This window comes from Balaenoptera musculus, chromosome 2, assembly GCF_009873245.2.
Source record: "Balaenoptera musculus isolate JJ_BM4_2016_0621 chromosome 2, mBalMus1.pri.v3, whole genome shotgun sequence".
Lineage (NCBI taxonomy): Eukaryota > Metazoa > Chordata > Mammalia > Artiodactyla > Balaenopteridae > Balaenoptera > Balaenoptera musculus.
Window position 1 is genome coordinate 18,935,074 of NC_045786.1, and position 15,908 is coordinate 18,950,981.

A 15,908-nucleotide genomic window follows, 5' to 3' on the forward strand; every position below is an offset into this window, starting at 1 on the left:
TGAAGTACTGACCCACAGCATCATTTTCTTAACTAAAACAGGCAATCTTTCTTCCCCTTTACAAAACAGTATATGAAGTAAACTCAACAAGTCCATTCTCCATTTTAATCCTGTAGCGGAATCACAGTATTGTGATCACAAGCTCACTTAACATACCAGTTTCAAAAACACCAAAACATACAGAATAAATAATGTTAAATTATTATCCTGGTATTTTGGCTAAATAATCACCCAAGAAAACCCAGTGACTGCTAGAGATAAACATTTTCTTTGTATTCAGAGTCACATTTTGAGTGGTATAGATGACTTTTAAACTGATCATGACAACACCTGATACCCTCAAAGTCATTCAGCAAAATGAAAATATTATTTCCTCGGGTTCTCAGTTCTACTTGTACAAAGAGCTGATAAAAACACTGTGTCAAATTAATTGTTTCTATTTTCCAAATCCCCTCTGTAAATGAAACTTAGTCCCACCTAACTTCCCCTCCCCCAGTGCATATACTCTCTCATTTAATAACTCTCACTGCTGAGTATTTAACCATTCAATGTCCATTCTACTCTCCAGGACCCTAACTCCACATAAAGATCTAAACTCTCCCTTCTGTATGTACTTACCGTAGGGTTCTTTGGAAACAGAAATCTAATATTCTTATCTACATCTATCTACGTGATAAAAATTTGAAAATAGCTGTCTAGTCCCTCTGAAATCTTCTTTTCCTCAACTTAGAAACAGTGCTTTCAGCTGTTTCTTTTTATAGATGCACTTTCTAGATATTTCAGCCTCCTGAATATCCTCCTCTGAAGGCATTCTTGTTTGCAAGATCCTGAAATATGGTACTCAAAATTAAACAATACTGGTCTAATATAAATGAGTATTATCAGATTTGTATATATTAGGTTGAAGTTCAGCTAATGTACCCTAAGAATCTGACTTCTGGAACAGTCATGTCATACTGCTGGGTTAACATATTCAACTGAACTCCTATTAAACCAGGTTTTAGTCATCTTGTGATTTACAAAGGTGACGACTGAGGGCTCAGACTCTAACCCTACTAGACACCAAGTCTCTGGTTTAGACCAGGAGTCCGCAAGCAGTGCCCATGGCCAAATCCAAGCCGGTGCCTCTGTGTGTCCGTGAAATTTTGCCAGGGCACAGCCATGCCTGTTCACTTGTGTGCTGTCTACGACTGCTTTCTCCTTTTTTTTTTTTTTTTTTGGCCGCACTGCGTGGCTTATGGGACCTCAGTTCCCCAACCAGGGACTGAACGGGGCCCTCAGCAGTGAAAGCACCGAGTCCTGACCACTGGGCTGCCAGGCAAGTGCCCACAACGGCTTCTGTGCTGCAACAGTGGGGTTGAGTAGTTGTGACAAGACTGAATGGCTGGCAAGTTTAAACTATTTCATTTTGCAATATATACAACTATCAAATCACTCTGCTGTACACCTGAAACTAACACCACATTGTAAATCAACTATACTCTAATTAAAAAATAAAGAGAGGACTTCGCTGGTGGCACAGTGGTTGAGAGTTTGCCTGCCAATGCAGGGGACGCGGGTTTGGGCCCTGGTCTGGGAAGATCCCACATGCCGCGGAGCGGCTGGGCCCGTGAGCCACAATTGCTGAGCCTGCGCGTCTGGAGCCTGTGCTCCGCAGCAGGAGAGGCCACAACAGTGAGAGGCCCGCGCACCGCGATGAAGAGTGGCCCCCGCTTGCCGCAACTGGAGAAAGTCCTCGCGCAGAAACGAAGACCCAACACAGCCAAAAATAAATAAATAAAAATAAAATTTAAAAAAAAAATAAAGAGAAAATAAAGAATCCTTACTTTATATTGGGAATGTACAGGAACTAAATCATCTCGGCTGGTAAAGCTATTTATTCTCAAGGTGGAGAAACGCTGGACTCGGTGTTCTTTATGGCTCTAAAATACTAGAATTAGCTCTTTCCCTTTACAGCAGTTCAACGATGACTGCACCCTACCTTTCTCGATGTAATTTTTGGGGGCCCAAGTAGGGTCCCCATCTGCATATGGATCGTTATACTGGACGACTGCGGCCTCCTCATCTTCATAATCCACTGGTGGCGGTGGCGGCGGAGGTGGAGAGTCGTCAAACATGGGAATGTCATCTGGTGGAGGAGGGGGTGGTGGAGTCGGGCTGTCAGCAACTAAAAGATGCAGATACTGAATGTGAATCAGAAATCAGACTAGACAGAAATTCGTAAAGTTAACAGAATTGAAGAAAGCTCTAATTCATATACAGCATGCACTATAATAAAACATGCGGTGATTAGAAATAAAAGCTTGGTGTGTTAAAGCTTCTACTACTTTTAAGAATAATTTTGCAATAATAAAATGAGCTAAAAAATTAAGGGTATTAGGAAGTTCTACAAATTAATGAATGCAGAGGTTAGGAGACAATCTGTCTGTTTATAAGACTACAGGAATAAAGAAGTTCCCTTATTCCAAGGCTCAGATCAGAACAAATGTCACTCTTTAGTTAGCATATCTCCTTAAATAAGCCTTACATCACATTTGTCATTTGGACTATAGTAAACGTTATGAATAACATTAATGGTTTGATAATCATTTATTGTGCACATTCATGTCCCTGATTTTGGCTTTTAGTTACCTTTAGTTCCACAGAAATAAGTCTCCAGTGGGTGGATACGTGTTTATTTTTTGTTTTTTTGGAGGAAGGAAAAAAAAAAAAAGGCTGGTGGTAATAGATCTGCTTCTATGTGTACGTTTTTCTATTATTTTATTTAAATTTTAACAAGGGAAGATAAATTTAAAATTAAATAATTCCAAGCTAGTAAAAAAGTCTCACTGAATATTTTCAAAAATGTTTGTATTCATAATCAACTTTTTTTTTTTAAGATAATCAACTTCTTAAATGTAGAAAGCAAGCTAAGATTTTTACATTATTGCTACTAAAACTAAGAATGGGATGAGGGAAAGACTAGATCCTAAAGATCCAATTTTCTAAGAATACATCCACAATGAAGATTTTAAAAATAAAGTACTGCAGGAAGATGTTTAAAAACAAAAAAAGAAAGGAACTCAAATCATGCAAAACAATAAAAACGACTCATACCTCAAATTCTAGATGGTTGTGGAATGTGTATGTGTGTGATTTAAATAATCAAAGGTGTAAACAATGAAACGGGAAAATGTCAGGCTAGAACTGTGTTCAATGAACTATATGATACCAGGTAACAAATGCTCCCAATATTGAGGAATTCAGAGCTGGAGCACAACTAATTCTTAAGTTTCTGATTTTGACAAATTTATTTAAAAGTTAAAGACATATGAAAATGCTCTGATATAAACTGATAGAGGAATTATATAATATCTGCAGTGGAGAAATTCAGAATACCAACATACTAATTCAAATGCCAATTTCTAGGGCTATTTATGGGATCAAAGAAAATGGTCATCATCTATTTGTAATATAGTCTTAAAGTTTTCTACACCCTATTTGGAATAATGCGCTGAGAATATAACCAAGGAATCCAGATTTAAAACATAAGCAGATAATAGCCCTACTCGATAACCAATTTAATTCTGTGATTTCTATTTTATCCTGTTGGGGGATGAAAAAGACTATTAGGAAACAAATCCTGTGTGCTGATGCTCATTCGGATAGCTCTCAAACAGGTGTACAATTTATTTTTCCTCCAAATGCTAGGATTCACTTTATTTCTACCCATCCCTTCTCCATAAAGCTTGCAAATATTATTGAGGAGAAGAAAATGCATGTGAATCCATTCTGACATTAAAGAGCCATAGCTCATATCCTTAATATGTATTGGCTTAATGTATAAATTATATATGTTTGCCTGAATTCTTAAAGTACATTTACTCTTGATTTATACATAACTTACTAGTTTACTATGTCCAACTGCTGTTAATCTACACTGGCTTATCTTCAAATTACATACACTGGGGCAAGAGTCCGGTCAGTCTAATTCTCTGTGCATAATACTCGGTCTAGCACCACACGTGATTGTTCAAACGCTTTTGGATGTTAATCATAAACAGATGTAAACACACTGCTTTTTTTAGAGGCTCATGTCTTAAACTGAAACACATTTATTAATAGGTTAACTGCTACGTGCATTCATTATCACCAATTTGAGTGCCATAAGAAAGTGAACGTTTATGAGAAGAACGAACACAGAAAATCTGTAATTCATAAAACATTTAAGATATTGATATGCAATTTATCAACAATCTTCCTAACATGCTTTCAAAGAAAACAGATGCCAAATAAAGTTGGGCATTCTGCAGCACAAGGAGAATTACTGACTCAAGTTCATACGTTTGGGAAAAAGAACTAAAATAGTACCATGGGCCTCTTTAGCAAGACCACGCATGTACGTTAACACTGAATTTCTATAAAAAAGGGGTTATTACCAAAAACCTAATCAATGAGCTTTGGACTCACTAAATGGATGTTTATTATGGCTATTTTAAAATATGTCCTAAAAATTTTTGGCTATAAGGCACTTCAAAGGTTGAATTGGCTTAGTTTTTAAACTCTTGCAGACTTAATTTTTAAACTCATAGAGCATTAAGGACCAGCGATTTACCTTTGTTCACTTATTTTTAAAAGGAAGATTCACTTATTTTTACATGTTTAAACACATTAGAGTTTCCAACCAAATGTAAACGATAAGGTTGGTTTATGCTCAGAAGTTTCAACATTTTGAAACTGTTTTAAAAGCCCATTAAATCACCAATTTCTTAAAGGTAGGGACTTTGTCTTAGACTAGGTGTATTCCTCTCAGAGCCTAGGACATAACACTGAATAAACAAATACCTGACTGGAGGAAGGGAGGAAATGTGGAGAATAACACAATAGGGTCAGCAAAAGCTGCACAGTGGAATTTGCCACAATGTTTCCTCCTGGAGGATGGGCTGGTCATGTGAGTTACACATTTGTTCAAACCATTCTGAGATTTATTTGCATGGTGATGATCCCAAATGGAGTGAATTAGTACTGGACCACCTTACCATATTAATCTCAACAGCTATTTTGGCATAATACAATTCAGTAATAGGGGTACTTTTCATTTTGCCAAATAACACTCACTATGATCATGTAGTTAGGATTATATATCTCCCAGAACATCAAAGTACTCAGGTAGTAATATAAAAACTACTCTATCCTAATTAAATCCATATATTCAAAAGAATTTCCAAAAGTCATTAAACCTGACCTTCAGAGAAGACCTAAAAAAGTTGACAGATTTGCATGTTCAGAAATCATCCTCATGGGCCCGCACATAGCCAAAACATGAAGAGGACTCTACACTGATTATCACTCTTAACGGAGAGCATGGATGTAATTTACTTATTCCTGCAGATTCATTTTTATCCTAACAACAAATCTTTATATAGGTTCAAAACGATTTACGTATAAAAATCTGAGGCTACAAAGTTTTCTCCAAAAATGTTTTGTAACCAAAGGAGGAAAAAAAAACCCAATGAAAAACAAAATAAAACACCTGTCCCAACTGCATGATAAATTTAATCTCACAGTGTAACTATCTATACATCTTGATGATAACTCAATTCCCCTAATAACTATTGAAAGCTAGTAGTTTCCACACAATTTGAATTTTGGGGTTTGATTACTCTTTCCTTAAGAATCTGCAAAGATCAGATTTCATGTTTTAGAACATGTAATTACATAAGAAAACTGCAGTTTTTAAAGTCATCTGAGTCAGTAATCATGCACACAGAGGAAAAACTGAAGATCGTGCTCTTCAGTTTCAATAACATATCTGCACCTCTTTTCAAGATAAGATTAGCTTCTCAATAAAAGTAAGGAAAATGATGACTCATCAGCCATGCATGCTATAAGGAGACAGCCTCTACTCTTGGATAGCTCGGTTTTTTCCAAACTTACTGTTTTCCTGCACCCTGGCCACGAAGCCTGTGAGAGGTATCTGTGGAGTCAACTGAGGCATAGGGGGAGGGGGTGGAGCAATAGAAACTGGCGGCAACAACACAGAATGGGGGAAGTAAAACAGATAAAGGAAAGAAAAGGAAACAAACAAAAAGCAGAAGTCAGTTACAAAGACCACAAACATAAGTATGCAAAGAACAGTCTGCAAATGAAACAAAACAAAACAAAAAACAAAACAAAAACCTGCAGAACCTTCTTCAAGTTCATTTCCCAGGAGCAAACCTAAAGCTGAGTTGTGTTTAGCCAGCTGGTTAATTTTATTAAAAAACAAACACATTTGCTTTAATCCTAATGTTATATTGTTTGGGTAAGATTTAAATTTACCATCACCCTCACTTTCACGCAATGAAATTTTTGAATTCTAAGGAAAGACTTTAAAAAAAACAGGTAACAGTGAAATACCAATAAAGGTTTCCAGGATGTTGTGTCTTTGCCTTCTCTCTAACCTAACAGGTATGTCTAGCTTTAGGGTAATGTAAATAAGAACCTAAATAAACAAAATGAATATGTTACAGGATAGCTGTTTATTCCATGTATAAATAAATGCATTAATTACAGGTTTCCTTTAAAAACAATTATTATATATCTAAATTTACACACAGCTCTCTAGGAAAAACCCTTGTTTGTAAAACAAGGTTATTACTACTTTTTAAGTTGACAGTTTTCTTTTTAAAGACATCACTCTTAAATTTACTAGGGCATAAGAGTGCTCCATATACCATGTTAATTGTTCACTGAATTTCATGGCATATTTCAAGTGACCTTCTTCCTTTCATCACTATTCTGAAAAAGGAAACCTAATCTAACAATGAGGTAAAATATGCAATTATTTGCATTAAAGTAATTTCTAAAGAATCACTGGAAAAAAAAAAAAAAAAGAATCACTGGGTAGCTGGAAACATACTCTGTCTTCTTTCTGGAGAACACATAATTTATAGGAAACTGACAGCAAATGCTCATGTGGACAGCAAATGTATTAAAAATTAAAATTATCTAAAAGTAAATATTCATATATTTACCACCCTGTCTTATTTTAACAAGACGGTAATGGCCAAAGATTCCTTAGAAAAAGTCAATAGAACTGAATTACAAAATTCAGTTTACTGGTAGTCACCAAGAAGTGACACTAAACTGACAGGGAAAAACAACTGATTGGCTCCCAAGGATCATTTAATTGAAAGATTGTTTCAATTAATCCAATCTACAAATTCTGTTTGGTGAGCATAAAAATATGAAAGATGTTCAGTGTACAAATAAGCAACAACTTAAAGCAGTATATGTGCATTAATATTCATTGCATGGCTAAAAATAACATTCAATTCACTATGAAATTAGTCCTGGTTCATTCTGATACTCTGTATATAGAAGTATACACAAGTATGTATATACTGGAACAAGTGTGTGTGTGTGTGTGTATATATATATATATACACACACACACACAGACACACTTGTTCCAGTATATACATATATATACTTTTAATAAATAAAACATTATAGCTTTTTAACTTAAAAAAAAAAAAAAACTCCCACAAACCTAAAAATTTTTTTTAGAAACAACCCTTAGTAACGAGCCATGCTGGTTAGTACATAAAGAAAAAGAGGCTATGTTGTGACAATACTAATCATTATCACCACATTTAGACAGAAGGGGAATATGCACATCAAAACACTAAAAACATTTACATACTACTACTACTACTACTACTACAACACCAACAGTAACTCAGGTTGAAGGATAATTAATTTGACAACACACAGTAATATATTTAAAATTTGAGGCCAAATTTACTTTATGATGTCCAAAAATACAGACATTCAGCAATGAAAATGTCTTGTTTGAGGATAAGCAACCCACCCAAGTACTGTTAAAACAGAACTACACAAACATGTATCAGGTGAAGAGTCACCAGAAACCCTATTTGCGGAGTAAACTAAGCAAGGAAAAGAAAAATAATGAACACAAAGATGGGATCTAAAAATGCAGAATATGAAAAAAAATTAAAACTTCATGAAACTAGTGAGACTGATAATCAGATTAACTGTGGAATTCTCAGCCGCCAGCTACTTTTCATTACCAAAAGGAGACCAGGGGAAATGTGAGGTAAAACTCTAACTGGTAAAGTTTCTTAGTAGCTTGGATGAAATTTTTAGTCTGGAAAAGAGTTGTATAAATTTTGGGATTATCTGTGAGTTGTGATATTTCTGCTAAAGTGGTTTTCAATTCTTAGGAGTTTTTTTGTTTATAACACAATTAGTCTTTAAAGTTTAACCAAAAAAATAAATAACAGAACTTTCTCCTTAGCTCTACTTTAAAACACTTGTTCAAAACATGCATCATAAATAAAAAGAACTTAAAACCAACTTTCTATGTAAATATGGAGTATTCAGTGTTTTTTAGGTAAAATAATATAACATAACGTGCAGCCTACAAAAGCCACATGGGAAAGTGTTTCAGTCTATCTATGCCTGGTGATCACCGCTTCAAGCCAGTAACAAATACTGAACTGGCTCATTTCAGATTTCTCCTGGTTGGACTGAGCATCTTGATATGGAAAGTGAAATTAATGACTACCCTAAGCAATTTGAACTTTCTCACATTTTATGCCAAAGCTATTTTCTAATCTTGTCAGCCTTTAAACACTGATTGCAGTTAGTGTTGAGATGTGCAATTTGAGGTGAACAGAAAGAAATCAAAAGAAAGTCCTCCCCACTGTTACAATTATTAGAGATAGAATAAGCAGGCATCACAAATGGTTTTTAATGGTTTGGAACTCATTTCAGTATAGGTTAGCAAGCTTAAAAGTGATAGCCAGCAATTTCGTTATATTATTGTAAAGAAAAACTGTCACAATGTTTTTAAGTTTACTGTTATTGAACTGTATCAACCATGCCAATAAAAATAAATTCAGCTTAATTAATTTCAGTGTTTTTCTTCTGTAGTTCTACTTACAGTAGTAAAAATTTCATCAATTAAATTTTAGTATACGAGTATACTCAGTAAGCCTGAATTTTTTTGAAAGGGATAAGCAATTATTCTTAAAATGATACGCTCCAAGGTCTAACTTTTTTTTTTTTGGCCGCACCATGCAGCATGCGGGATCTTAGTTCCCCAACCAGGGCTCAAACCCGCGCCCCCTGCAGTGGAAGCGCAGAGTCCTAACCACTGGACAGCCAGGGAAGTCCCCAAGGTCTAACTTCTTAAAACAAAAATAAACATGAAATAGCACGGTTTCAATTGTTGTCTATCACTGGCAAGAATAACAATTTCAAATAATTTCCTTCAAAAGGAGCTCCACTGCTGCCGTACACCTGCAAAGCACAAGCTTACTTGAATTCTGAGAATAAAGTGGACCTCCATTAACATGAGGCTGAGCAGAAAACTGAGCCGTCACAGAGGGAGTCCGTCTGTATCCACCAGAAGATGTCGAGGAAGTGGTAGAGTTGTGTCGAGAAATCTGCCTGGTCATTGTGCCATACTGGGAACCAGGAGCTGAGCCCGGGGCTGCTGAAAAGCATTAGTCAAAGGCAACCAACAAAGAACTTGAGCATTGCACGTCACCTCCGATGGCAGAACAAAGAGAAGGAGACTATCAGCAAGAAATGTTTATTACTTTTTAAAGCCCACAGCACAAAATAAAGAGAAAAGTAAAGATAAAACACAAACAGCTCTATCTCTGAAGTTACAAAAAGAAGGAAAAACAGATACTGTGTGCAAAGTGCAAAAGTAAAGAAGTAATATTCTTAAGCCTTTTAATTTAGCATAATACCAAATGGTATTTTGCTAATAAAATGTATAAATTTTTTTCTGTAACATTTTAGAACATACAGCTTTTATATGTCAACTGTGTCTCTCCAACAAAATAAGTACCAAATGATAGTCTGAGGTGGAAAGCATCAGTTTTTAGATGTGAATGTCTTAATATCTGGTTTACAAACTTCTTCTCCTTTCCATTGCCAAATCTTCAGAAGCACAGTATAAGAATCTATCCAGCCAAACCCGGCTTAAATTATAAAATTTAAACAGTTAAGCATATTTTCCACATGTACTACTATATTTATTTGAATGTTTAATGTATTAGCAGTTATTACCAATACATATTATAGTAGAATCATTTTTAAGAGAAGTACAATTTCTAGTTTCAAAGCACTTATATATAATGTCAGATTCGTTGTATATCTCCCAGCTTTTAAGAATTACACACTTTGCCCTATCACTTACATTTCTGTAACTGATAAAGCTGAAAAAACTTTTGGACTCTGTAAAACATGGACATTTTAAGGCAGCTTTGTGTAGAAAATCCATTATCTTTTTCCATATACTTGGAGGGCTTTTTTTCCATACTACACCCAAAGCACTTTTTTTTTTTAAATTATCATGCATATCTAAACTAAAGTATTAACAATACTTAAAATTTTATTCAATGTCATCTTTACCAACATTTCAGAAGTTTAAAATTTTAAAGGTTAATATAAAGTTCAAAGCCTCTAAAGTTAACTATACCTTCCAAAGGTAACTTCAGGATTAACATTATCCTCCCAAACATCTAACCACGACTGAGTAAATAAAAAGACAACATCCTGGTTTCCTTTCATTCAGTCATCCAATTCAACCTCTCCTAGAGGTCATAAAATTATTAGAAAAAAACCATACAGCAGAGGTTGTTCATTAAAAGAAGTGCTAATATTCAACATTTTGGAGCTCCCAAGCCACAGGCATCACTAATTATTTAAATCATCCACATGCTCAATTTCTAAACAGAAAAACACTTTATAAATAAGAGTCTATTCAAATGCCTTCATGAATGAGTAACTCTGGACAGGTAAGTTTTCCAAAGAGCTAAGAAGTAACCCTTTAACCATTTTTAATAGAAATCTCAATAAAATGATTTCTATATTTCTTTTGACTTATATAAAAACTGTATAAAATCCAGGTTATTTGCCTTGGTGAGTTAAAACCAAAATAAAGCTATTTAATAGTAGTTCCAAACTATGCCTATTTTAGAATTTATTTTAATATTTTATTAAAATAAAATTATGAAATAAATAATACCAAAGGGTGTATGATTGATATATAATTATACATGCTATATATAAATAATACATATATACATATACATATGGTTACATATACTAATATATATAATTATTTATAGTGGTTATGTATAATTTGTTTACATAAATAAATATTATTTATATTTTTATATATATTACATATATATATTTTAAGGAAAAATAAATACTCAGCTCCAAGAACTAGAATATTACCAGTATCACTGAAGCTTCCTGTTTGCCCCTTCTGAACCCCAAACTCCAAAACATATGTGTTAAACATTCTCTCTCTTCACTATACAGTAAGTCCCCTACACACGAACCTTCAAGTTGCAAACTTTCAAAAGATGCGAACATGCATTCGCATGTCCAGTCACGTAAAGTTAGTTCACGTGTCTGGCGTACACTGTCATGTGCGTGCATCCTCTACAAGTGGTTGTGCTTTTGTGTACCTTACTGTACAGCACTGTGTAGAGTACAGTAGTACAGTACCTTTATTTCAAGCCCAGGATGTCCAGAAGCAAGTGTAAAAGCAGCAGTGGTATAGCTGGCACTACTGTACTTTTCAAGGTACTGTACTGTAAGATTAAAAATGTTTTCTTTATGTTTTGTGTTTGTTATGTATTATCTGGGTGAAAAGTGTTATAAACCTATTACAGTACAGTACTACATAGCCAATTGTGTTAGTTGATACCTAGGCTAACTTTGTTGGACTTACGAACAAATTGGACTTAATGAACGTGCTCTCAGAATGGAACTCGTTCATATGTAGGGGACTCACTGTATACAGTTTTTTAAAAATCATAGATAATTATAACCTTAAACAATACACATAGAGATCTTGCAAATTTATAAACTTTCATAATGGAATGATTATGTATTGATTATGTATTCTTGCTGTTTTCCTTTGATATTATCTTTTAAGATTCATCCATGTTGATAAGTATATCAATACATCATTCATTTTTATTGCTTTATTTGCATATGAACATGCCACAATTATTTATCCATTCCACTGTAGACATTTGGGTTGCATCCAGATTTTTGCTATTATTATTATACCGCTACTGTGAACATTCCTAAATATGGTTCCTAAGTTTCTCTGGCACAGTGGTTCGCAAACTTCAGCAGTGATCAGAATTTCACCTTGAGGGCTTGTTATAATACAGGCTGCTGGGCTCCAGTCTCAGAGTTTCTGAATGAGTAGGTCTGGAATGGGACCTGAGAATTTGCATTCCTAACTAGTTCCCCCATGATGATGATGCTGTTGGTCTGTAAATCATACTCCAAAGCCACTGCTCTAGTATAGTGGTTTTTAAACTTTATGGTTTTATGATCCACTCTAAAATTAGAGAACCTCAAAAAATTTTTGTTGAAGTGGGTTATACCATATTAGAAACTGATTAATTACCATAATTAATTAATTACCATATTAGAAATTAAAACTTATTTATCTTTAAAATACATAAATACACAAATACACAATCCATTAGCTGTCAAAAATGATGTTATCATATGTTATGTAGCCTCTGGAAAATTCCACTGTGTGCTTGTACCAGAATGAGAATAAAAAAGGCAAATAAGTCTTAGTATTATTATGAATATAGTTCTGACCGCAAAAACTCCAAGAAAGGATTTTGGCAACCCCCAGGAGTTCCATAACCATGTTTTGAGAACCAGTACGCTAGGGCAAATATCTAGAAATGAAACTGATAAATCTAAGGTAGAAACCTGGTTCAACTTGACTGGGTAACAACAAATTATGTTCTAAAGTGACTGTATCAACAAATAAACTCCCACCAGCAACGTACCTTTCTGTTACTGCACAACCTCACCAACATCTGGTACTGGTGGACTTCTACATTTTTACCTATCTGGTAGCTATAAAATAGTATCTCATAGTTTTTGTTTTCCTGATTATTAATTAGGTTGAGGGCATTTTTTTTCCACATGGACTTTCTGCCAACAATTTCTATTACTTAGGTCTTTTGTTTATTACTTCCTTTTCCCCTTTCCTCTGAGTACAAGTGCCAATGTTTTGAAAAGAAGTTGCTAGATGGCTTTATTTCACCTAAGCTCTCAATATTTGAAACAGCTCTTTATCCATTTCCACCCAAATGCTACTGTGCATTTCTAGGCTGAATGATTTTATACCAAGTCTATATTTGGAATTCCTTATATGCTCAATCCAGTCTCCCCCAACTTGGGAGCAATTTAAATGTATTTTATTAAACAAAATGTTTCATGGCATCCTCAGATGCCATAAATCCTGGGCTATCTCAGAGTTTTTCAGCTGTGACCCACTGGAAAGCCTCAGAGTACCCCACACCGCACACCATTCTCTTTTTCATCTTCTTCCTCTTGTCCCCCACCTTCACCCCACTCCTGTGACTGCGGTATACACCAGGGAGTTCCAAATCAAGTTTCACTTTAAAAAAATATTACATCACTAATAAAAAAAATTTTTTTGAACAATCACGGCTATAATATTCCTAGAAAAATCTAAACAGAACAAATGCAAACCACATTAAATTGGTTATAAACTAGGCATAGAAGCATCTGACATCACAGAGAAGTTTCTGTGTAACTTCAGAGGCCTTTCACCAGAAGAAATTAGTGTAAATTAGATTTAATACTTTAAACTTTGTATTACCACCTACAACCTAACAACTACAAAAGCGAGCCGTCTAACAGAGGAGTTCACTATGAACTATGCACAGTAAGGTAAATCACTCCAACGGTTATGCAGTCTCACCTATCACAGTGTTCACGGGGAGAAGTGGTGGAAGAGGTGGTGCTGGTGGAGCTCCAGAAGGAGGAGGGACAGAAATGTTTTCTAATAAAATAGTTTATAATTCAGGTCAGAGTGCAATAAACAGAACTAATCATTCTGAAACAGTAAGGAAGTATGTTTTGGAAATAAGAAAAAAAGAGAGAGATACCCATATGTAAAGCATGTTCGAATGAGTAAGAATTTTACTAGGTAAAAAGGCCATTGAGTTCACGCTTTCATTAACTATAAAATATGCCTGTTTTTATAAGTAGCTTTTTCTCCTTTTTCAACAACATCCTTGAGAAACTAAGTATTTTTCCCTAACAACTTTTGATTATCAAACTTAAAGTGTGTATTTTTAACACCATAAAGTCTTCCTTTCACTTAATAAAAAATCAAGGGACCAATTTAATGCTCTGCTATGATTTCTTAAATTTTTATATAATCTAAAAAGTAAAAGAGCTTTTCCTAGTTTAATCCCATTTTATATTCATGGCATTTTACTGAAATATGTATTGAATACCATACATAAATGTAGTAAAGTCACAAAACCAGCTAACAGTGGAGTTGACATACTTACTAGCCTACAAGGCAACATCAAAGTTCAATGATACATAATTCACATTAAAGACACTGATCTTTTGGTTGAATTATCAATAATATTGGCTTGCTCTTGAAATAATAAATATCATTCTTGACTTGTGCCCAAGGCAAGTATTTCTAAAGCAAAATGTCCAAAAAGTTATTTAATAAAGCTATTTAATATGCTTTTCTATAAGTAAGGAGAAACATCTGCAAAACTATAAACACCCTGTGAAAACCAATCAAAAATTGTTTTTAAATTTGCTTTCATTCTGGCAACAATCGCATTAAGTTTAATAAATAGTTTTATCTAATGTAATTAAATTATTTCAGACTTCCATAATAAAGCTCCTAACTACTACCACATATTAAAATGGGTGAGTATATGACATACCTGGTCCAATAGTGGGTGGTGAGGGTGTAGGCACGGCGATGGGAATGCCAATACTGCTGCTGCCACTGTTTTCTCGGCTTCCACTTCCTCCACTGCTTCCACTGCAAAGGAGAGAGAAAAACCATGAAAAGAGCAATTCTAGAGATTTACTCAGAAAAAAAATCAACTCAAAGCCACTAAATACTCCTTTTATGATGCATATGTGTGTGCTTGTATGTATACATACACTTATATATAAAGAAAAATTTTAACTGTCCAATATAAATTTTAACCCTAATACTTGAAGTGGTTCTTGTTTCACTCTATTTCTCCATCTACTGAAAAACCAATATAGTCACGTAGTACTCAGAACTGTAAGAGATCATTGAGACATGAATGACCAATATAATCTTATAGTACAATGAGTCAACAAGGATTTATTTAAAACCTCGTGTAAACAGCAGTGAACAAACAAGACATGAACCACAATGTCATGGAGCTCTTCGCTGAGACTGTGAAAATTGACATTAACAAATAGTGTGATGGAAGCCACAGAAGATGCTATGGAAGTTAATAAAAACGGTAACCAGTTTTAGTCTGAAATTAGTACGTAAACCTCCACTCATCTCAAAGAATGGCAATAAAACAGGGAAATGTTTGGAAAAAATGAGCAAATGACAAAAAAAAGACAAATAAGACAATAATGAAGTTTCAGCAAGGCACAGTCTAGAATGGATGATACTACTAAACTCTAACCAATTACTTCTATGGACTTACTGTCCTTTTAGGTATACAACCTCGCGCTGACCAGTTTTAGTAATGATGTGTGCACGTGTACATTATGCAAATGTACATGTGTACACGTGTAGCCTTAAGCTCCATAGTATACTTGTAAAAATCAACATCATTGGCTCAGTAGGCCCAGAAACCCAACAGGGCAATGATTTGCACTTCCTAGATAAGTTTTTTTTCTCCAATATGAGCATTCTATAATCACATTATCATATACTAATAGAAAGGGGAAAAAAGCTATTTATATAACAAAAATAGCTTTGATATGAAGGCCTCCCTCCTCCCAAGCTGGCCAATACTCTGCTTTCTGCCACCACCGTATCACAGACAGATGAATATTTTTGCACTTATGCGTTTCCA

The 15,908-nt window shown here is 34.7% G+C and overlaps 1 protein-coding gene across 15 annotated transcripts in view; it reads right to left on the bottom strand.

Annotated features, from left to right (window-relative positions):
- The window catches only part of ABI1 (abl interactor 1), a 97,506-nt gene that overhangs the window by 2,938 nt on the left and 78,660 nt on the right, over nt 1-15,908 (bottom strand). For 3 of the 15 annotated variants that reach the window (XM_036843110.1, XM_036843112.1, XM_036843118.1), the window contains 4 exons: nt 14,778-14,878; nt 9,308-9,484; nt 5,917-6,003; nt 1,982-2,167 (listed from right to left, as the gene is read on the bottom strand). In XM_036843110.1, coding sequence (XP_036699005.1) covers nt 1,982-2,167; nt 5,917-6,003; nt 9,308-9,484; nt 14,778-14,878 — 551 coding nt within the window. Of the gene's footprint in view, nt 1-1,981; nt 2,168-5,916; nt 6,004-9,307; nt 9,485-13,783; nt 13,865-14,777; nt 14,879-15,908 lie in introns of all 15 variants that reach the window. The other 12 variants (XM_036843125.1, XM_036843114.1, XM_036843116.1 and 9 more) reach the window with 7 other exon arrangements.